This window comes from Lepidochelys kempii, chromosome 13, assembly GCF_965140285.1.
Source record: "Lepidochelys kempii isolate rLepKem1 chromosome 13, rLepKem1.hap1, whole genome shotgun sequence".
Taxonomy (NCBI): Eukaryota; Metazoa; Chordata; order Testudines; family Cheloniidae; genus Lepidochelys; species Lepidochelys kempii.
In genome coordinates this window covers 20,636,827-20,660,802 of record NC_136392.1, presented here as the reverse complement: position 1 = coordinate 20,660,802, position 23,976 = coordinate 20,636,827, and the positions used below count along the sequence as shown (strand labels likewise).

Genomic DNA, 23,976 nt, shown 5'->3' with positions numbered 1-23,976 from the left:
CCTTAGAGACTAACCAATTTATTTGAGCATGAGCTTTCGTGAGCTACAGCTCACTTCATCGGATGCATCCGATGAAGTGAGCTGTAGCTCACGAAAGCTCATGCTCAAATAAATTGGTTAGTCTCTAAGGTGCCACAAGTACTCCTTTTCTTTTTGCGAATACAGACTAACACGGCTGTTACTCTGAAACCTATCTTTTAACTGACTAACGCTTACTTGGCTTGCCATTCAAATGGATCTGCCGCCTGCCTGTGCACTGCTATGCTTCCAAATATAATTTTCCTGTCTAACTGACTCTTCCCCCCCACCCCACCCCGGCTAAACTCCTGTCTTGATCACCACTTGCCTGTCTCTACACCAAGTTCCTTGTTCTCTTCTCAATCCTTATCACATTCTTTTCCTCTTTTTGGGTCAGAGACTCCTTTCCTCTCCCTTCTCTGTGCGACCTCCTTCTGATTATTCACAAATCTTCCTCTTTTCTCCTCCCATCAGGTGATACCTCTTCTGATGTTGGCCCGACTTTCTTACCTACCAACCTACCCACCCGCTTGCCCTGCGGGTTCTATTTTATCAGCATTTGCCTTACCCATGCCTTACAGCCTTCCTCTCACTCTACAATTAGTCTACCACAATATATGCTCTTTCTTTTGTGCTCCTTTACGCCTTTGCTCTCCCCTTCTGATTCTGCCTCTGTGACTGCTGTGCCCTTGGATGGGCCCTGCTCTTCTTGCTTGTCTGTACCCCAGTAGTTCTCAAAGAGGCTCAGGAGTGGGCTAACAGGGATGCTGCAGGTTAGGCTTGAGGTGCAGTTGTAGAGTTTAAGAAAGAGGGGGAGTAGAATTTGCATAACAAGGATATAGATTAGGATTGGGGAGCAAAGGTGTATGGAGATCAAAAGTCTGAGGAGGATGGAAAGGAATTCAAAATATGATGATGCTGAGGGATTTTTTAAATTTGTATGGTGCTCAGATACAGTGAGTGCTGGAAAATGTAATCCCGAAGTTTTACAAGTATCTCTAAATGAAGTTCTACTGGTACCTCTCATTTTTATGGGCATTAGATCCTCTCTACCTTTCAAAATGATCCTGGACCCTGTACAAACACCAGGCATGTATGTAACTCAGAGGGGTTTCTGGCTTTTAACTTTTAATTTTAACAAGTATCTATGCTCAAATCAGAAGGTATCCAGCTCTGACTCCTGCTTTGGTACTGGTTAGTAGGGATTGCATTGGGACTGGGGCAATTGCAAGAGATTAGAGTATCCCCAAACTAGGTTTAATCGTCCACATTGTTTCACTTGCACCCTGAGGCTCTGTAGGTAGGTCACCACTTACTACTTTTTGTTCAGTTTCTGTCCTGAAGTTCCATTCCAAGATGCTAGTGGTTTAGCAAGAAAGCTCTCAGGCCAAAATGCTTGAAGTGTCTGGGCAAAGACGTCTTGGGTCAGTACAGCTTTTGGATGCTCTCTGACCACATCTGGTATGAAATTAACATTGCAACCTAGTGTGCTTGGGGAATATAATGGGTTGTGGGTTTGGTAGGCTGTGTCCTAAAGAGTTCAGATGCCTCCAAAGATAACATTTCTGCATAGCTGTATCTATAACCCCTCCTGCTGAGTTTACAGTACACTCAATACAACTTATTGCCCTATGCTTAATTAGTGTGGCTGTATTCTAGTGTTGCAATATTGAATTGATTTATGCCACCAAGTTTACTTTAGTAGAAGTGCTGGTAATGGGCCTAACCCCCACTGAGGAGTGGTCTCTGGTGATGCAGCATCTAGGTTAGTGTGGGAGGAATGGGTCCCTTTTTGTAGTGTTGGTACAATATGCTGGATTACACAGCATGTGGCTTGTAATTTTTGTACACCCAAGATATGGAGAGGGTGCAGACATATTGTTGGAACTCCACAGGACATGGAGTCTATTTTGTGTTTGTGTAAGGGCAGGGCCTTGAGGGCTACGTGATCCTGTATGGTGATGGTCCGACAGAGCCTTTACAATGCAAGAGCCAGAAATTCTTTGGAGCAAGCTCTACTTCTTTCAAGTGGCATGTGATGCCCCATGTGGCTCTCACTGCAGCCAGGTTTTCTCTGACTGAGGCAGCCTTACCACATGTAAAAGGACTGAAAATATTCCTGAAAGCTCCATGGCATAATTCCTATGCTCTGTTAGTTAGGTAACAGACTGGATTATGTTAACGTGATGTAATATTTAAATGTGAGACCGTTCCTATGAGCTCCATTGGTTTTAGTTATGTAGAATCAATCTTTGAGGTGCTGTGCTTCTGCCTTTTAGAGGTTGGCATGCCAGATCATAGCATCATTTCATAGACTAGTCCTGAACTTATGACACCCAGAGTATCTCTAATCAAGCTCTTTTAAATGGGAGATGTGAGAGGAGAGAAGGGGTCTGAGTGAAGCAGGTAGGTAGGCAGGCCCTGCTTTTCTGCTGCAACACCTGTCTGTTTTATTATTAACGCTTCAAAAAAGTGTCAACACTTCCTAGAACTCACTGGGCATCTGACTGGCTGAGTTGATGTTTTGTTGTTCATGATGGTATTTGGAAAGTAGTGCTGCATTATTAATGTTTAAACCGGTTTGGCTTGTCCTGCTACCATCATTCCCCGAGGCCTGTTCTTTCTGCTCTTTGCCCAGTTTCTTATCTGTCCCTCTCAATCAAATCAAGATATTGCTATCTGTATGTATAACTTTATTTTCCATCTGCTTCACCTTCTGACTTGGGGAGGCTCATGGAGTGTGTGGATGCGTTCAATCAGGGTGTGATTTTTAACTTGGCCAGAGCAATACCTGTCCAACATAGAGCAGCAGACTGTATTACAAAGACTAATGTACCTGGAACAGAGTTTTGAAGGAAAAAGAGGAGATGATGGCTCTTGTCACTAAATCAAATGCTTTTTAATGCATCTGCTCAAATTAGCAGCTGTATTGGAGGGAATAGATTAGTGATTTTCAACCTGTGGTCCATCAGAAGTGTTGTCGTTCCCATAGATGCCCACAGTTTAGTGCCCTTTTCACAGTGCAGCAAATGCCATGCAGAGCATGTGCAGCATTTACAGTTGAATTCTGTTCAGTCAGTTTTTAGTCTAAGACTTCTATGGTAGGGGTCCTTGGACCACAGGTTGAATTTCCAAAGAGGTCTGCACCTCCATTTGAAATTTGTTAGGCGGTCTGCAAATGAAAAAAAGTTAGTTTCTTTTAGTTTTTAGCACTTCACAGAAATGTTTCTAATATGCAAATTGGTTACACCCAATAGGGTGGGAGTGATATCTGTATAGTCCCCTCAGTTCAGTACTCTGAATACTCAGAACAAGATCTTCATAGGTAGCTTTTAAGCAGGAATCCCCAGAGCCCTTCCTTGTGTCCCAGAGACTGAAATCCTTTGGAAACTAAGGATTGGCAAGACGAGTCCCTGAGAGGAACTTCTCTTATGAAGTAGTCTCCACAATGGAAGCTGGGGAACAAATCCCTTGCATAAGTCACCTTTCTGAGTCCCCTATTTGAGAAGAGATCACGAGAACTCTTGCGTTCTGAACAGGTGGAGGCAGCCCAGGGCTGAACTCTTCACTTTTTCCAGAGAATTCTAATATTAGAGACTCCCAAACCCACGATGTATAAGAAGACAAGGAGTTAAACATGTTTGTTATCCTAATGCTCTACCTCGTTCTACCTCTACCACATTACTGCTAGTGCACCAGGCCCGTGAGGTGGCTGGCAATGGCTTGGCAAAGATGTGCGGACTATTTGCTGAAATCCACCTCCAGTCCAGCAGCTGTGAAAACTGTTGTTTATGGCTAGGATACCATGGACTCTTCTTTCTGGTTTTTGGGTGGGGAGAGAGGACAAGGCCCTTCCAATGTGCATGACTTGAATCCATTTCAGGATATGACTTTGTTCTCTTATCCTGCTGTTCCTGCATAGTGTCTAGTGCCTTGTTTTGCCCTATTTCTCAATTGTAAGGCTGAGCTCTATTAACTTGACTTCTAGCCTAACAATGGGGAGGAGAGTCTGTCTGCCATCACAGTGCGAACTTCTGCAGAATTCCCACAGTCTGTTTTTACCACACTTCAAACTCTTGTTGCTGCTAAATACGCTACTGAAATCTTGCTTGCTGCTAGAATCCACTTGGCTGACTCTGAATTCTCACTATTCTCTCTATTGCTTTAAAAAAAAAAAAGTTTGTCCTCAAATGGGAGAATCTTTGTTTTGCTCTGTACATGGTGCTTCCTAAATGCCTGGTGTGATTTGGGCTGGAACTGCATCTCTGGGAATAGTGTGGTATAGTGGGTGCTAGTATCTGTAAAATAAGTGACCCCTATTGTCAAGGTAGCCCCTGTTTTCACACCTAGATGAGTAGAATTACATTTTTGTGTAGTAACTGACTGCTGGGCAATTCTCTGGTGCATAACCCTGCATATAATGGACTCCCCCAAACTGGAAAATATCTTCACCACAGCAGTGCAGAGATGTATGTGACTTCATGTTAGCTTTATCCTGTCCCTACAGGAGGCTTGCTTTCCTGGCTGATCTGAAAAAGATTTTTATTCCTTTTGGGTACCACTTTAACCATGTTGGTTTAGCAATGGATTGTAGTTAGTGAAGTAGAATCCCCTAGGTTGAAACAGTTATACCAGTGTACAGGTGCTGACAGAAATAAACTATATGGTACACCTTATTTCTGTCATCACCCTTCTACTGCTATAACTGTGTCAAACAATAGAGGGTTGTACACTTCCCTAACTACAATATAGTTAAAGCAGTCAAAAATTGTGTAGGCCAGCTGTGAGTATATCTGACCTCTAAACTGTTTCTATCAGTGAGCGAATGGCTGCTTGCTGAAACCTGGTGGAATGCAGGCCCTTTAGATTAAGGCGTGAAATGATTTGCACTAGAATAGAGCTGTTGTGGTGAGGCAGGGCTGAGTTCATTGTTAGTGAATGGGATGGGGGCAGTGTGCTAAATATTTAACACAAGATGTGGTAAGTTATTGCATTGCTGTGCCATAAAAGATTCTACTTGAATGCAGCTGCCTTGGCTTTTTATTGGATTAAATACTTCAGACTCCCATTTCCAGTTAGGACTGAGTGGGTGAGAATTTTCACTTCTTGTTAGATACATAGCTTAAGTTACACATTTAGAAACCAGTGCCTTTTCGTCATACAGATGAGTTGCTGAATCATTAAAGGTTTCAGAGTAGCAGCCGGGTTAGTCTGTATTCGCAAAAAGAAAAGGAGTACGTGTGGCACCTTAGAGACTAACAAATTTATTTGAGCATAAGCTTTCGTGAGCTACAGCTCACTTCATCGGATGCATCACAAAAGCTTATGCTTAAATAAATTTGTTAGTCTCTAAGGTGCCACAAGTACTCCTTTTCTTTTTGTGAATCATTAAAGCCATAACTGCCTCTGCTCAGAACTTCTCCAAGATCTTCTTACTAATAGTAATATAGAGATTACATTCTGATTTGGACTTGTGGAAGTCACATTTCTAAAACAGAAGCTTGCTGGAGTCTGAAAATTACTTTTTCTAAGACAGAAGTTTACTGTGGTTCTGTAAACCTCTTGTCAGCACTTGTATAATAGTTTTGTTTCTCTTCTGAGAATCAGTGACTCAAACTTTCCTTGATGTTGCAGTTCTGCAATTTTCTAGAGAGGTAGCAATTCTTTAATTAAATACCCCCCCATCCCACTTTTTTTTTTTCTTTTTGGCACAGTGAAGACCCCTTGTATCTAAGGCGATCGCAGCTGGACAGAATTATTATGAGTTCTTTTTTTCAGTCTAGAACATCAGGGTCTAGCTACTTCTGATGACCAGAGACTGAATTATTGGACCAGTGACCTGATGTAGTGTGGTGGGAGGAATCATAGAATATCAGGGTTGGAAGGAACCTCAGGAGGTCATCTAGTCCAACCCCCTGCTCAAAGCAGGATCAATCCCCAATTTTTGCCCCGATCCCTAAATGGCCCCCACAAGGATTGAACTCACAACCCTGGGTTTAGCAGGCCAATGCTCAAACCATATCTCGCATGATGGACCATTGTTCAAATTTGATAAGGCTAAACTGCAACTCCTAAATAGGATTTCTTCTCCCTGTCTGACCTTATGGAATTAGGAATTTGGTCAGTACAGCAAGCCCTCCTGGCACTGTGATTAGAAGTCCCCAGTCTTGTTAGAGCAGGTACCTTTTCTTAAGGTGGTAAGGATTCCAATTTTATTTCTGAGCCCATTTAAAAAGACTGTTTCTATTTGTGGTGGTAGGTGGAGGAGACTTCATTTACTAGAATTAATTTATGAGAGGATTTTTTCCAAGAAAAGAAATATTTATTGCAAATAGAAATGCACACTGGATCCAGAATATTCTCTCTCATGCTCTGAAGCCTCTTATACAGGAGGCTGTTTATACACTCTGTCTTGGCACTAATTCTAACTAAACAAAGGTCAAGCATCAGAAACACTGTCATATAAACATTACTACTGTTAATGGGCCTTGTCATTGCATGCTGGTAACTAAATGCCTTGATAGTGCTGTGGGGTCTATGGATTTCAGAAGCCAGAGAAGGGGTGAATAACAGAACGTTATGGTCTTCTAGATTACTAGCATGCATTTAGAAAGACACCCTGGCACCCAGATGATGGGGGGTTAAGGAGGGTGTGTGTGTCTGTGTGTGTGAAGCTGAAGTATTCCTTTGTCGGAGGAGGGGGAGAAAAACCAAGCCCTAGAATGCTGGGGTGCTGTAAGCATGTTTAACTTTAGTAGGTGACTTGCATGATTCTGGGAAGGTGTGAGTATCTGGAAATAGTTAAGATGTGGGCATTAGCTTCCTGGGCATGGACAAGACCTTAGTGGAGCCTTTCTGAGCTACGCTTAAAGGCTTTTCTGGTTTAATTACACATTTTATTTTTTAAATCACATCTATATGAGCAAAACCTTCCTAAACTAACATAGCTAAGTGTAAATCAAACCTAAATCTCTAGTCTCTTGATATGATTAAACTTGCATAGATTGTGGGGAATTGAAACATTTTCAAGATGCAGTATCAGGATCTCAACTGTACAAGGAAGCTTAGATTAGTTGCTTGTCAGGCCATTTTAGCTCTGTATTGGGCCAGCTAGGAAAGGCACCAAAACTTCTGCTGTGTGCCTTATTCTCTTTGAAGTCTGATCTTGCTAACACTGTTACAAAGGAATTTAAAGGTGCAAGACACACAAGCTAGTAATGTAATACACATGTAAAAAAAAAAAACACCCCAAAACCACCACAACAAAAAAAACACCATAGCAATTCTGCAAAATAACTTGGAGGATTGAGTTATGCTCTAGGAAGGATCTCCATATGCCTCCCTCGGGTGAGGGAAGGAGAAGACTAAATTTTGGAAAACAGGTATATTACATTGCATTCTTTGACTCTGGTCTTCTGTATACCAAACTTTGATGTTTGAATGAAAATCCCATGATAAGAGGATCTACTCCTGTTGAGAACCCATTGTGCCTTCACCTCCCTGGGAGAACAGGCATAATGGACTCTTCCCACCCGTACTCTGAATTTGGACACTATGGCTGTCAGTGGCTGGCTTTATTTATCCTGCCTTGAGCTGCTTAACTGAATCGCTCTTTAAAACATGAGTAGATCCCTGTGGTGAAGATGCTGAAATTAGACTTTGTAACCAATAGATACTTACGATTCCAAACACCTATAGCTGGTTCATCAGAAAAGGTTATGATGCTAGTTAATGAGTCCACTTGCTGTAAATAGATCCCTGCATGTGACCGTCTGTCATGGGAACTGTACAACCTCTTTTATGGCTCTGTTTGCTAATATCAGATTATTTAAACAAGAAATTCCTCCCAGTCAATTCTTTGTCTTCCTCTTTGCATCTTCTTCAGGGTTTTTTTTTTGTTTGTTTTTGTTTGTTTTTAAGTGACACACACACCTAGTCTTAAATAAGTGTGGGCTCTGTTAGGCAAATGCACATGGGTCAAAAGCTAACTGATTCCAGAGAGCATGAAACTCGGAATACAATGTTACCTAGAGCTTGCTCTGGATTACATATTGGAACTCACTCTCCTTGGGTTCTGGCTACAGTAAAGCCCTCTTGCTGAACTGGTGATGGCAAATTGACTTCTCTGCTTAATACATTATAATCTATTGCTATGAGATTATCCTTTCACTGCAGGGTTGTCTGATGGCGGGGGTAGGTGGAAGCCCCTCATTGCCACAGTATTTAAAACATCACAATAGGAATGTACAGGAGGAATGACAAGTGATTCTACTCTTACCGCTATCTACCTGCTAAGGTTCTTGGTAGGGAACCCGAGGTGGAAATGCAGAAGGACTGCACTGTAATTTGAAAGTGACTCTCCCAGTCTCAGACAACTAGAATATGCTTGCCAACAGACTTGTTCTTCTTGCTCCAGTCTCACTGCCACCCAGACAGCTGGACGATAACTGTCTGCAGAAATCCTGGCCTGCTGTTCTCTCTTGCTACTTCCTACTCAGCACAGGCTTCAGGATCTAACCTAAAGTTTTGGGTTTATTTTGGCAATTTATGTTGACCTGAGGACACCCTAGCCAAGTAGTTATGTGATAGTTTGGGTGTAAAGGTAGTTTTGCCTAGTGAGAGCTGATGCTGCTCATCAATATGACCAATCACTTGATACTTTAAAGTATATTGAGGAAATGCACAGTAGCACTTTGTCTCTGAAAGCTCCTAGCACAATTGGCTCAGTAGGCTCCAGCCTATTTAAGTGCATGCACTTGCAGGGAAGCCTTGATTAAACTCTCTTCCTTGGCACTAAAGCCAGAAGGGGCCATCTATCCTGTCAATAATTTGGAGCAAGCTGACTAGCAAGCAGTCACCAAAGATGATCAGAGGGCACAGTGAGCCAGCTAATGTGGATTTGTTACAGTACTTGTTATGCAGAGGAATGCTGATATAAGGTGTGACCTGGATTAAAATAAGGTTATTTGCTCTGCTCCCAGGCATAGAAGAGATTTCTTCAGTGTCTGTGCTAAGGAGTTTATGCATCTAAAGAGGAGGAGTTTTGGAGTTAGGAAAAGAAGCAACCCATTTTCTGCTGGTGAGATTTGGGCTTGTCTACTCTCTGGGCGCTACAGTGGCACAGCAGCAATGCTATACTGCAGATCCTTTCTACAGAGATAGAAGTGTTTTTTCCACCATTTTCCATCATTTTTCACACCCCTGAATGACATAACTATGTCAATCTACATTTTAGGTGTAGACCAGGCCTTTGTGCTCACCACATACAGAAATGCTTGTTAACATGGGGGGATAACTACTACCTCAGCATGCAGGACCCCTCACAGGTAGAGTTCAGTCATATGTGACTGGCTTGGTACTATCCAACTTTTTCCACAGTAGTAAGCAGTCACATAAGACAGAAGTCTCTGGAAACTCTTGCTTCTGAAGCAGTGATTTCCTTCTAACAGAGCTCTTCATGGGAGAGGAGGGTATTGTCTCTGCTTTAAAGGGGCAGATGGATGGTGGCATACCCCATGGCGCTACAGTGCGTCCGTGTTAGAGAAGCTGGAAGGGAACAAGTGGCTCTTGTTTTGGAGGTGTTTTGAGTCTGATGTGACTCCAAAGCATCTATAGTAGAGAGCTGACTGGTGGATATTGTAAAATATGCTAAAATGATCTGAGGCTTGGTATCTGAAGATCACTGAGTTCTCTGGAAGACACTTCTTGAGTGCGTGTTAAAGTAACTGTCTACAACAAAGTTAGAGTGGTAGCCATGTTATCCTGTATCAGCAAAAACAACGAGGAGTCCTTGTAGCACCTTAGACACTAACAAAGCTTATGCCCAAATAAATCTGTTAGTCTCTAAGGTGCCACAAGGACTCCTCATTGTTGTTGTTTTTTTAAGAACAGATTTATTTAAAATCCCTTCCAACAGCTAGGAAGAGACAGGAGTCTCATGTAAATAAATCAGATAGAACAAAGGGCAGTGGGTGGAAATTCCCTCCTGTCCCAGGCTTAGCTCCTTTGTTTCTAAGATCACAGTTTTTGCTCTTTTGCCTACCTTATTTTCACAGCTCTCCTAGCACATGGTCTGCAGCTTGCTGGCCTCAGCGCTTCCGTTATAGCATCAGATTTCCAGTGGTTTACACTTAGTTTGACAAGCTGGATCCCAGCCATGTACCATGGTAGGACAAATCCATTTTGGCCAAGATTGCTTCAACAATGGCTTAGTTTCTGGGATCTCCTGATACAAGAATGACAACTCTTTGGTGGCCTGGAACTAAGGGCAAAGGGGCAGAAATGAAGTATTTAAGTGAATTCAGTGCTAATGTCAGGACAGCCATGGAGCTTTCAGTCAGTCACATCACAAGCATAAGCAGTGAAGCAACATGTATGTACTCTACCAGTATGCCTCACGTCCCTGCCCTGGAGGGGTTACATCTGGTGCTGACACAGTTCACTTTCCATGGTCTAGTAGTTGGTCCTTGGCCTCTCTGCTGAGACATCCAGCAAGAGGGCTAATTAGTGTCAGTTGTGGTGGCTTTCGTATAGGCATGCTTCTTTTAAACACAGATTCTTAGAGTACAGACTCTAGGGCTGACTTCAGTATTGTGTAAGCCCCATTCTGAGAATCCTTTAACTTGAAATCTAGATGTGCATTTTAGTAATATGACTTCTGCTGCATGTGACATTATGTGTATGCCTGGGGAGGATGGGATTATGCTCTGGTGTCAAGATAAACACATGCCACTCCTTTCCAAGTGCCCAATTGAAGCAACAACAAACACACTAAATGGTAGGTTTCAGAGTAACAGCCGTGTTAGTCTGTATTCGCAAAAAGAAAAGGAGTACTTGTGGCACCTTAGAGACTAACCAATTTATTTGAGCATAAGCTTTCGTGAGCTACAGCTCACTTCATCGGATGCATACTAAGTGATTGAATTTTAGGTTGGCTATGTTGTAAGGGCTCTTGTCTCTTTCATGAATACTCCACTAATATAATAGCCCACAATGACTCTGTGCTACTCCCTAAATCCACAAGTGCACAAACTGCTGAAGGTCTCTAGGCTATGAGCTGCATCTTGGAGGAAGTCCCAAATACTCACTGGCTGGATGAGCTTTAGCATATTCTCGAAACCATTCCAGCCTGTCTGGGTAACTGGGGATCCAACAACTCCCTACAACTAAGCTGTGGGTGAGTAGTTTTTCCTTGAGTGGTTATGGCTTAAAAGCCCTAAGCCTTGCTGTGGACAGCTCAATGAAAAAATTCTGCTCAGTGTGCAGCAGAACTACACGAAGCAAGGAATTGGCTGGAGAAGAATACTGAAAAGATTCAATACCATTATTTTAAATCAACGGTATACCCTCACTTGGAGTACAGTGTCAAACCTCAGAACACCAGTGTGTGTTCAGGGATAGCAATGGAAATGACTAGAGGAACAGTGCCGCATTAAGAGACTGAAAAGATCAGGACTACTGAGTTTAGTGAGGGGACAAGATGTTTCTCCATATAGAATGGTATAGAAGGTAGATCAGGAATTTCTAACTTACCCCATGTCTCATAACACAAGAACAAAAGGACATTCAATGAAACTGAAAGGTGGCAAATTCAAAACTAGGAAATATTTTCACTCAATGCACCATTACTGTGTGGAACTTCTTGCTAGAAGAGAGACATAAAGATCAAAGTAGAATTCAAAAGAATTAGATATCTATATTGTGAAGAACTGACTGTACTGAGCAGGATGACTGCTTCAGAGCACAAATCAACAGCTGACAAGATTTGGAAGAAACTTCCCATTTGGGCAGGCTAGTCCATGACTGTTCCAGTATGGAACTTCTCACATCTTCCTCTGTCAGACAGGATACTGGACTAGATGGATCCCTAGTCTGATCCTGTGTGACCGTTCTCAAATTCACTGTGCGGAGGAGGAAACTTGCAGCAGGACTTGTCTGGGTTTGAATCACTTTCCAGTGGTCATATGAATGGATGTGCAGGTGAGACACACATTCTGTTGAGTCTCTCTGATGAAAATCAGTTCTTGATCTCCTGGTGTTGAAATTAAGAATAGAATTTTTACTATCAGTAAACATCTGGAAAGGAGCTGTCAGACCAACTCCCCATACCTCTGTCTTTGCAGGGTGCAAATAGTTAACTAAGTGCTGATTTGCCTCTCTTGTCACTTCCTGCCCTCTCAAATTTGGCTCAGGTCCATATTCTTTTGTCCATGTTCTTTTGACTTTCACCTCACTCCTGTTTACTCCTGGGCTTGTGTACACAGTGCTGGGAAGCAGAGACTCTGAAGCAAATTATAGGGCTCCATTATCTGGCTTGTTGGAAACCCTGTAAAGAGCTCCCTGCACTTCAGATGCCTGGGAATTGGCATGTGCAAGCCCTGTCCAACTCACTTTCTACCAGGCTTCAAAGAAGCGTGGAGTGAATTCAAACATTGGTGTGTTTGATCAGAGACAATGGCCAGCACTAAAAGTTGATCATGTGCATTTCATGCCCTTGCCCTAGAGAATGTTACTTGTTTTCGGCTGCTGTGAAAGGGCACATAAGCTATGGCAGTGGTGTGTGGGCTGGAGGAGGCAGGCTTGGTTAGAGTTTACTGTTTTTCCTTCTCAGAACTAGTCAGTGGCTGTGGAAAGTCACATGTTAGATAGGAATTTTGTGTGCTGCAGTGTGAGCAGATTTCACTGTGAGAAGCAGCTAGTGCTGATCTGGGTTTCTGAAATAGAGCCAAAGCCACTCTGAAATCAGACTCCTCAGCCAGAGAGGGGATCAGGTATCGCAGCCCTGCCAGCTCCTCTGCCTGGAGCCATAGGCTTCTTCTACATGAATGATCCATACACAGGAGGCTGCTACCTCTGCATCTTGGCATGTCTAGTGTGCTAATTCCTGTAATGCCTAAACATTCACTTCCCCTGCGTGGATCCTACTGAAGCAGCATGTGACGATAAAGGCAGAGTATGCATACCTGCACACACTCTGGCTGGCAGCTAAGAAGTAAGCCTCTCTTTTTGCTCCTGCTAAGCAGGGAAAGCTCCTGCCCTCTTTCTCCTCCCTTCTATTCCCCTCCCCCCAATGATGTTTGTTAATCTTACTTGGCATTCACGTCACTGTGGGTAAAAGCTGCTTAACATCCAGAAGAAATCCTGGAGCTGGACTTTAGCAGAAGCGACATCCTTCTGTAGTCAAAGGATTCTATTTGCTAAAGCATATTAGCAGGAAGGCTTGACTTCAGCTGCCAGAAGTAGGTGAGGCTGCACAGTCATTTAGTCTTTCTCCCATCATAAGAGTGGCTGGACTCAGCCCTGAGGCAGTTCCAGCACAATAATAGCAGGTGGCAGAACAACTGGCCACAAGCAGTTTCGATCCGATGCCAGCCTCCAGCTGGTGACTGCCAAAAGTGTTAGGCTGAATGCGGCTGTGGAGGACATTCGGCAAGTGCCAGGTATTTTTGAAAAGGGGAAGTGGTTCTCAACTTATTTACCAACAGTGTTGTGTGCTGTATCCAATACTACCTATATGGCCCTGAGGATGTCACATGGGCCACAGGTTGAAAACCACTGTGTTATTGACTCTGCACCCCATGGACTGCAAATTCCCATTTGGGAGGGAGTCTTCATACCTGGAAACTGCCTCCTAGGGAAGCCTGTAGAATATATATGGGGAAGCGGGGAGACTTTCCTCCTGCTTTAGAAATGCAATGTCCCTAGTAGACAATATTAAAAGAAACTGTAACATTGCACTAAGCCTCTCCCTGAGCCCACAAACCCCATTGGAGTCTCTGAACTGCTCCTCTGTGCCCTTTGCAGGTGTGTATGTGAGGAATGTCACTGTTCCAGATCCACCCGGCACAGAGCACAGATGCTTCACTGTTAACTCTTCCCATTCAGAATGCTCTGCAAGGTGGGATTTACACCTAGCTCCAGGGAGGTGCCTGCTTGTTACGTGGGTGTGTTTTGAGTTTGTGTAGGGAGAAACATGGAATGAATGTCACCACATTTACCCATACAGGAAGGAAGTGAGATGCCCAACAGCACCCCCAGTACCTCAAATAGTCTCAACTCCCAGCCCCTAAGGATACACAATTAATCTTCTGAGGGTAAGTGTGTAGAAGTGTAGGTCCCTCTGCTGCTGCTCACCTCCCCCAGTAGCTGTCTGGATATTTTCCAGAAAGTTACTGTAGATGAAGAGTGAACTTCCCACTTACTTTCTCCTGGGCCCAGGGCCAAACGAGCAATGGCATGGAAAACTCCATATAATCGTATCTACTGCTGTGAGTCAGTAACTTCGTTAGTATTGGACCTCCCTCACTCATACACACAGACAGTGTGTATTTTGATGAATAAGCCCCCTGTGATATCTGAACCTGGTGTATTCCAAAGTATCCAGTAATAGCAAATGTCTACCATTCTTACTCATCCTTGGTTTGATTGAATAAGGCAGGTTACTCAGTCCCTTCAGACTCACTGATCCAGCCTAGTTTTCTCTGTTGAGCCTCCCTTGTTAGGCATTTGCTTTGTGTCTGCCTGATGGTTGTGATTCACCAGTCATGAGTGTACAGTCTGGGTGAGCTGGCACAAAGATGTAATGTAGTACTGACACCTGTCAATATTTGTCTGCTTTTCAAGGGAAAACCTCCTCAACCTGTTGCCATTGCACTACATGAAAGCTACTGTCTGGGGGACACACCTTGACTTGCTGAACAGTGGCCTGGTAGCAAATGGAAATCAAACCCTTTCTGTATCTTAATAAAACATCCGCAGTCTGGGATGGGAGCAGCAGCCTCCTCATTCCAGCTGTGGCTTATGCTGCAGTACCATTTTAGGGAGCCCTGGTGTCTTGGCTAGCTTCAGATGCCTCCTTTCTAATTAAGGTTGGCGCTATAAATGTATAAAAGTTGTCCTATAAATGACCAGTGATGCTGGGAATATTTGTTCCAGGCTGTATTTCTAGCTGTCTTAGTTGGGGCATAATGGGAGGTGAGGAGTCTGGCAGAATCAGGCTCTTCTTGGTTTTTCAGGATGCTCAGTTGAGTGTTTTCTGGTCCCTTTTGACTCTGAAGGGGTAGAATGAACCAGAGCTGCCAGAAAAGCTATTGCGTCACTGTTCTAGCCCCTCGAATTCAGGATGAGGAGAAGCTTCTCATAGCCTGATTGTAGAGCCTGGTGGCTGGGGCAACTGCAATATCTACGGATGTGGAAGTGGATTGTTGGTGTGAGGGGAAAAGACCACTTGTATCTGGCACTGTAATAAAGTTTTTATGGATATATCTGTACTGCAGTTTTTTGGTCTGCAGCCTGTGCCCCACAAGTTGAGCAGGGCTAGCTGTGGCAATGCCACAGGTCTTCTATTGCAGTGGGACCATGCCTGGGGCAAGGCAGCAGACAGGCTGCTTTCTGAACACCCCCCACCCCCTTGAAGCACTGGGAGCGCTTAACACCGATTAAATGGTTCCAGGAGCTACCAGATAAGATGGCATTCCATCTGGGGGAAGGGAGGGTGAGCTGCTTTGGTGGAGAACCAATATTTTGTGTTCCCCTCCTTACTCCCCAAGTCTCCACTTCCCCCCTCTCCAGTTAACCCTGCATCTCCATGCTTGTAACAGGTGGCTAGGCACCACCAGCCACACTAGTGCTCCCAGCATTTCTATCGCTAGCAGAGCAGAACTGGTGATAGCAATGGGAATCGTTAGCCAAACAAGGCCAGTGAAACTGGTGGTGGTGGCGGCGGCGGCAGCAGCTGTCCATTCAGTTTGCATTGTACTTCCAACTGTAAGGAAAGGGTTAAATTCCTTAACAAGCAAATGACTTAATGGCTGTGGAATTGTGAATTGCTGCTGGAATTCCACAGCAAACACTGGATTCTGCCAGTTTGGAAGTGTGGACGGTCCATGATCTCAGAGTTATGGAATCCTCGCCTGGACTGGCCCTAAAGGGTCACTAAAGTTATACAGAATAGTTATGGGAACTTATATAATCGTGGTCTAAATCTTCTGCCTTCACCCTCTACTCTTCAGAGGCCCAAGCAAAAATGCGGTCTGATTTAAACCATTGTCAGGCAGTTTAACATCCAATTCTTTGGCTTGGCTCCTTTGTATGCCCCTGCAGACTGGCTTATATGGGCTACTGCTGCCATGCTAATGCACGTCTGACTGTTTGTCAGATCCCAGTATCCTGGTTTTATTTTGAGAAGGGAACTGCTGAGGTATTTGCTTTTTGAATTGTGTGTGTTGTTGAGGGGACACTTGATACAAATGAGTTACTGTTTATAATGCTTTTGATCTCCTTGTATTGTTCCCCAGAATATACAGATGGGGGGGGGAGCAAACAAATCTCAGTTTTAACCTTTTGTATGATAAAGTATCTGAATTGTAAATGAAATAATGATGCTATTAAACATACTGGGTTTGGGTTCTCACTGTAGCACTGAAACCTCAATCTAGCTCTTGACACAGGCTTGGAAAAGATTCTTTAGGCATAAGTCCCACGACTACTCTCCTGCCTATCACACTGAACTTTATTCCTCCCTTCTACCTCAAGGAGTTCTGCCATGAGCTCTTGCCCAGAAAGCTATTTTCAGTAAATTCAGACCCTAGTCACTTCATGGGAACCTTCTGAACCCACAGTCCTTCTGGAAATCCCCACGCAGGCTGATCTTGGTTCCTGCTCTCAAATACTAGGGGAATTCAGCTGTTTTCAAGAAGGTAAAGATGGTGCTTTTAGGTGGGCTGAATTGAACTTCACCAGTTAGATGGTGAAATATTACTGTGCTGGCTGCACTGCCTAATGTCTAATGCTGGTTTTCCCTTCTCAGGTGAGAGAAACTGAGACCATGGACCCAGAGAAGTATGGAGAAGACTATTTCTCTTCTGGAGCCTTGCCAGATGATGAAGATATCAGTGACCCCAGGCCTGACTTGAGCAGAGAGGGTGACTGGTTTTCTGGTTCTGGAGATGATGGTATGTAGGCAAGAAAGAAATAGCCTTTAAATTGGAGTCTTCCTCTGACTATTACATCTTCATAGCTGTGACCTGGAAAAGCTACATAGTCCCCTGAGTCTCACAGGCTCTTTAATGGAACTTGCAATGGGCTACAAAGTCTGTAAAGCTAAGCTCAGCAAGTCATTCAGAAGAATCAGTAGAGCAGCCTAATAAAATACCTCCTATGTGGAGGCTTGCTTGGATGCAGTACACTGATAGGAACAGCAATAGGGCACCATGCCATGATGTGGGACTCATTCTGTCTTCCCTCTCTATAGGGGCATCCAAGTAGGTCACCCCTGTAATGAGATTACATGCTATCTTCAATGGGTAGACAATGCATTACTCAAATCATTACCCCCCCACACCCTAATACCATGGGGCTGTAAAGTTTAACTAGTTTTGTTAAATCTCATCTTCCTCCAGCCCCAACATTTCTGAATCTTCCAGCTTTGTCCCTAAAACCAGTGTAGTAGTGAAAGCTAGTTAATTCAGTGTTTTCAGAGAACTCTTTTTGGCTTTCAAAACTCCCAGCATAAACTAGTTTAAACAGCTCCTTGTTCCCTTTTTATGTTCACATTGTGTTCTCAAAAGGTAAAGAACAAGCTCTGAAATTAGTATGTGGCATGTTCAGGCAGATCTGGTGGTTAGTATCGTAGCAAATTATCCTCTAGGGATGGGTGTTCAAAAGAGTGCTCTCCTGAAGCCAGCATAGCACACAAGAGCATATTAGCTTTCTGAGCAAATCCTGGTACCCTGCAGCAAGAGCCACTTGATGGAGCTGAAGATTTCTTCTCTGAATGAGGTAATCTGGAGCTTGCATCATGTGGCTTTGTGTAATCAAAACTATATTTAACTGGTGAAAGTACTTACAGATAAGAGGGCACTTTAATCAAAGCAGAGCCCTAGTTAGACAATAGCAGCTAGTGCTGCTATAGAGTGTGCCTGGGCTTTGGGAAAACACTCTGAAAGCAAAGGGAAACTAATTCTGTATTGTATGTTTGCATGTTATCTAGATGCTGAAGATGACATTGCTTCAACCACTGAAGAGAGTCCTATGGTAGGTGGTGTTTGAGCACTCTCAGAAAAACATAGCCCAACAGCCCTTCTCTGTGTGGTATCTGGCCGGCCCGGCCTGCCTGCCTGTGAAGGCTCTTGTTGCCTTAACCCACTCCCCACCCCCCCATAGCGGGCTTCCATATCCAGTCCACTGGAATAAGGTGCTCACGATGCACCGAACTCTTGAATGACCTCAACTGTCCTGCCATTAAATGGTGTCTGTCCTGTCTCTCCTGTTTTGAAGTGTTTTGTAGCTGCTCATGACAGGGTGTGGTTTGTCTCTGCTTTATTCAGTTCTCGAGTGACAACTATATCCCTGAAGATACCGGTAAGGGGACAAAGGATGTGGATGAAAACCTGGTGGTAGACAATGAAATAACTCCACGTAAAGTCTTGCCCGCTGAGAAAATGGATCCGTCCAACAAGATTTCCATGGCCAGCACAGCCAACGGCAGCCTCTTTGAAAGAACAGAAGTCCTTGCAGGTAACTTCACTGTCCCCAAAGTCTAGTGACTCATCAGCCACGCTGTAAATGTGGGAGGAAGGGGAAATGGGGATGCCAAAAATGGGGTCATATGATTGTTCCCATACTTTAGAGGGCAAGAATGGTGACCAAAAACACACAACCCACAGGTCACTTGAAACTGAGCCAACTGGCTTTGTTCAGGTAAGCTGGGAGGCACAGAGTATTAGGGAAGCTTCTTTCCTGTGTTAATCAAAAGAAACTTTTTTATTAAATGCTGGTTTTTTTAATTATGGATAAACTGCGTGGAAAGTGAGTTCTGGTCTCTAGATGCTGTTTGGACTGAAAATGTCACTTTCAGCAACATGGAAGCTGCCAGTAGAAAGCCCTGAAATGCTGGAACTCTGGGATAGATTTCATAGGTTTATGACTGGTGAGGGTAGCCGTTTCCTCCTAAATGCTATATTCATTCCATATTCTCTTCCAGCTCTTATTGCAGGTGGGGCAGTTGGGCTGCTGTTTGCTGTCTTCCTGATCCTCCTGTTGGTCTATCGCATGAAGAAAAAGGATGAGGGCAGTTATGATCTTGGCAAAAAACCAATCTACAAGAAAGCGCCTACAAATGAATTCTACGCTTAAAGCCACCAGCACCTTGTGCCCCTCTAGGGACAAAAACTGATTGTTAAAGCATTTGGACCTAAGCTAAGATGCTCCCAACAAATGCTCTCTTGGATCTAATTTCAAAGCGATTTAAAAAAAAAAAATCTTTCTGTGCAACCCTTCCATCCTGCTAAACTAACAAGGGCACAACAAATGTAAAGCGTCTGGGAGGGGAACATTGTCATGGCTATATTGGGGGGAGGGGGCGTGCAAATGATTGTCAAATTCCTTATTTTTGGTTTAGGGGAGGGTGTATATATGTGTGTTTGCATCTGGTGTGCAACTCTCCAATTTGCCTTGTTTTGTAGAAGGTTTTTTATTCTATTTCCCCTGTAGTATTGTGCCTGTCCTGCAGCAGGCCAATCATATAAAGCATTTTATAGAGAATTATCTATTAATCTCTTACACTACAGTGTATCATTGCCTTATCAGGGAGTAGCTGTGCCCTTGGCTCAGGATGCCCATATGCCATAAAGGGCCCATGGGAGAAATAACTATGTGGCCTAAATGGCTCTTAGGGAGAAATTTCCTCTTCCTTTTTGGCCCTTGGTAGGTCACAATCTGCAAAATCAGGAAAGCCTCTTGGCTTGCTTGACTCTGAGACTAACCTTTCCCTGCACCTAGCCTCTTACAAGTTGGAGAATTACCTTTTAATGTAGGATTTTATAATTTTTTAAGTAGGAAAAATAGCCTAATGTGTTATGTTTGTAGAAATAGTACTGAAATAAAAAAAAACACACTTTTAAAAAAATTCCTAAGACTTTTTTTTTTTTAATTTTTAAATCCTTTGTTTCCTTTGGCTGGGCATTTCTCTAGATGTATATATTGTGTTTTATACAATTCATATTCTGAACTGAAGCAGGATTGGCTACAGTATGTTACAGGTTTCCCTTTCTATATAGCAGCTACTGTATGCAATTGATATATTTATGGGGATTTTCCATAATTTTTTGATTTGATTTTTATAGGATTATTTATGGTTCCTTCTCATGTTTTGGTTTTTTGGTTATTTTTTCATTTTTATATATAAAACACTAATATAATGAATCTCTTATGATTGTGAAAACTATTTAAGCTTTATTCTGTGAATTTTTAATTATAAACTGAAGGCAATAACTTCTGCTAGAATTACTCTGTATACAAAATTGGATTCTTAAAACATGATTAAAGTATATTATAGGGAAAGATGGGAATTTTTATCCTGTAATATATTGTAATCAGTCCTATAGAGCTATATATTTTATATATATATATATTTTCCAGCAAAGTGTACAAATATTAAGAATACAAAGGCTAGAGGTTTTGGGGCTTGTGCAGCCTTACTGTGTGTAAGGGAAGGGCGTATTGGTCTGTTTATATGCTGCTCTTTGTGCAATGTCTTGTTTATGTTGAATGCAGTAATATTTTCCTTGTTTTGTTCATCACAGCTGGGGGTCAGGCTAATGGTTGCTGAACTAGCCAGGTCACTAACGCTCTGTGTGCCCCCTGAATGCAGCAGCCATCAGATTAACTTCCATGAATTAGAAACAGTTGCTGTGTTGAAAATGCCAGCCTTGCTCCTTCATGTTCAGGAGGTGGAGCTGAGATCCCGTCCCCTTATTTCAAAGTGACACTTCTAATTTGCAGTAGAGCTGCAAACAAAAGTTGGAAGCTCACTGTTCAAAGGAAGTAACCTTTACCTTTTCTCTTGCAAAATTGTTGTTCAGTTTATAGGCTAAGCTATTTAAGAGATTTTGAACTAGTCTCCTTTAGTCCCTTTTGCCTTCAGTAGGATGGCTTTCAGTATTTAGAATATTGTTTGATCATGTCTCTTGCTAAGGGTGGCTCTATGGGAACACTGACTTCCTCAAGCCACTTGCTATTAACTTTTTTTTAAGGGGTTTTAATGCATCATTTAAGCAGATCCTACCTCTGTCAGAGTTGGTCCAGTTCCACAAAACATTCATTGAGTGAATAGAAGATGCATTCCTGTCCTACAGGGTTTTCTGGCAGTCTTTGGCTAGTTCCAGAATTGGTATATAAAACATCCACTTATCTTGGTCCTGTTGCATCAGTCTTACTTGCTAGATCTGAGTCTCTACCTTTCCAGATACAACGAAGATTACAGAATAGCTGACTGTGGGGTGGCTTTTTGTGTGTGGAGAGTGGGGGCAACTGCATACAGTGTAGCTCATAAAAATCATACTGGTTCTGAAGGCCCTGGAGAATCTTTTCATAGACTTTTTAGACCTGATTCTCTTTCCATTTGTAGTTATGCACCTGTTATAACTTAACTGAAATCAGTGCAGTTACACCTGATTCTAGACTGGTGTAAGGAAGAGGATCTCTTCTGAGTTCTATAGCTGTGGGCAAGGGGTCTCCTCTCTGTGGACTCCATGCTAAGGCTTGATCCTGTAGCTTAAGAACCCCTGCAATGAAGTCTCTAGCAGGAGTCCTGTCTCTCCCTCCCCCCTCCTTTTTTTTTTTTTTTTTAAATGGGTACCTTTCAATTCAAAGACCAGCCTGTCCCAGGGCCTAGCTCTGGAATGAATTAATATGTGGAAACTTAATATTTTTTTAATTCTGCTGTTATGGAAATAACCCATTTGCAACTGTTGTCTACAGACCGTGCCACCTGTGAAACATGAATTGTCTTTCTTTTGATGTTTGGAAGAGATTCTCTCATGTAATTGTGCTTTTTTGTTTGTTTTTTTGTTTTTTTGTTTGGGTTTTCCCCCACTGGTACTTTATCAAATAAACTGGTACTTTCTAAAAACGTTCTTTTGGGTTTTTTTTACATAAATGACGCATGGCACTTAGGCCTTACCTGATTCAAATTTGTGAGTAAGCTAGTTTAAATCCATGCAAAGTGTTGTATGGAGATGCACACTGGTTTAAAACTGTTTATGTGGGTTTAATGCATGCAAGTCTACTGACAAGCTAACTGAATAGGTTTAAAACCACACTTTTAGAGCTTGTCTACATGAGGAGTTAATCAGGAGCAGCTATTCTGGAATAACTCCATGTGTGGATGCTCTTATTCCAGAATGAGCACTTTAGTCTAAATTAGCTTAATCCGAATGAGTTCACTTTAGATTCACACTAAGTGCTTGTCTACACATAGAAATTCAACTGGTGCAACTCCAGGTATACACCTGAACCTCAGAGCTACTGTTGCCTTCAGGATCCAGTGCACCTAGTCAGCCTCTCAGAACTTCATTGCCTGCTTTCTAATAGTGTGAGGCTGCTTAAACACAGCTACTCCATGACCATATGGTAAGGGAAAGCTGCAAAACTGCCTGGCACAGGGGGTACAGCAAGACTGCTCTCTATGAAAAGTGCTGAGCCTTCTACGAGGTGCTGTATTTCTCTGGATTAGAGCCCATGTGAGAGTCTTATTCCCTTGTAGCTGGTGTTAGAAGCAGAACACCTGCTCCAGGTGCTTAGTGGGCAGAATTAGCAGATGTCTAGGGAAATGGGATGGGGCTCAAACATTCAGACTCCTACATGGTTATAGCAGAAATGTTTACTTCATTCCTTATTGTTTGCTAATGTTTCATGTCCTGTCTACTGGGCTCTTGAGCAATTTGCTTCTTCTATAAGGCCAATATATCAGCCAACTTCTCTGAATCATGTCTGACCTTTACTCCTCTGGGACTTGCTGTTTGCAGAGGGAACTGAGGCTGATTTATTCCAAGGTTCTCAGTGTTCATTTGCCTCTTGCTACAGTCATGAGGGGTGGGTGGATTTACTTTTCTGAGTAAGCTCTTCTGCCCAGACTTCCTCTTCTGAGCTGAGGAAATTGCCTGAGCTTTCCAAAGTTTCTACCACAATATTCTCACAAATGAAACTGCAAAACACCAAACTTTTGCATTCTTTATTTAAGGGAGCTTGGTGGCTTTTGCCCACATCAGGAACCTGAGCTCTGCTCAGTTTCCCCAGTTTCTGGGGAAAGGGCTTTCTGAGCCCCTGGGTTGAATTTGCAACATCTTGTTGAGCAGAGTAGCAGAACTCTTCGGACTCAACTGTTCAGTTCCAGCATTCACTGCCCTCCCGAGTTTACAGCACAGGGACTCTGTGCATAACAGACTTTAGAAAAAAGGCTGATTATACTACAGCTCTGACCTATGAGATGTAAATTTGTCATTTCACCTGCTGGCACATGAGGTGGTATAAATACGGTACACTTAAAAATAAATCTTAAAGTCCCACTTCACTCAGCTACTACTAACCCCAAACCCTCCCAGATTCTAGTCCAGCCAAGTCACATGGCTTCGGGCAGCTCTGACTTACATAAAAACAAAGAAAAGAAGTACTTGTGGCACCTTAGAGACTAACCAATTTATTTGACCATAAGCTTTCGTGAGCTACAGCTCACTTCATCGGATGCATACTGTGGAAAGTGTAGAAGATCTTTTTATACACACAAAGCATGAAAAAATACCTCCCCCCACCCCACTCTCCTGCTGGTAATAGCTTATCTAAAGTGATCACTCGCCTTACAATGTGTATGATAATCAAGTTGGGCCATTTCCAGCACAAAACCTGAATTTGGGATGAGTGGGGTGGGGGGAGGTATTTTTTTCATGCTTTGTGTGTATAAAAAGATTTTCTACACTTTCCACAGTATGCATCCGATGAAGTGAGCTGTAGCTCACGAAAGCTTATGCTCAAATAAATTGGTTAGTCTCTAAGGTGCCATAAGTACTCCTTTTCTTTTTGCGAACACAGACTAACACGGCTGTTACTCTGAAACCTGTTATAAAAACAAAGCTGCATGGAGGACAAAGTTCAGAGGCATGCCCATCTGCCCCACCAATTGGA

General features: G+C 43.0%; 1 protein-coding gene across 2 annotated transcripts in view; it reads left to right on the top strand.

Annotated features, from left to right (window-relative positions):
• Positions 1–21,928, top strand: part of SDC4 (syndecan 4) — a 31,863-nt gene extending 9,935 nt beyond the window's left edge. For both annotated transcript variants that reach the window (XM_073309687.2, XM_073309686.1), the window contains exons 2-5: positions 16,826–16,970; positions 18,008–18,051; positions 18,345–18,534; positions 19,001–21,928. In XM_073309687.2, the coding sequence (XP_073165788.1) occupies positions 16,826–16,970; positions 18,008–18,051; positions 18,345–18,534; positions 19,001–19,152 (531 nt within the window). In that variant the 3' untranslated portion in view covers positions 19,153–21,928. The remainder of the gene's footprint in view (positions 1–16,825; positions 16,971–18,007; positions 18,052–18,344; positions 18,535–19,000) is intronic.
• Positions 21,929–23,976: the final 2,048 nt, after the last annotated feature.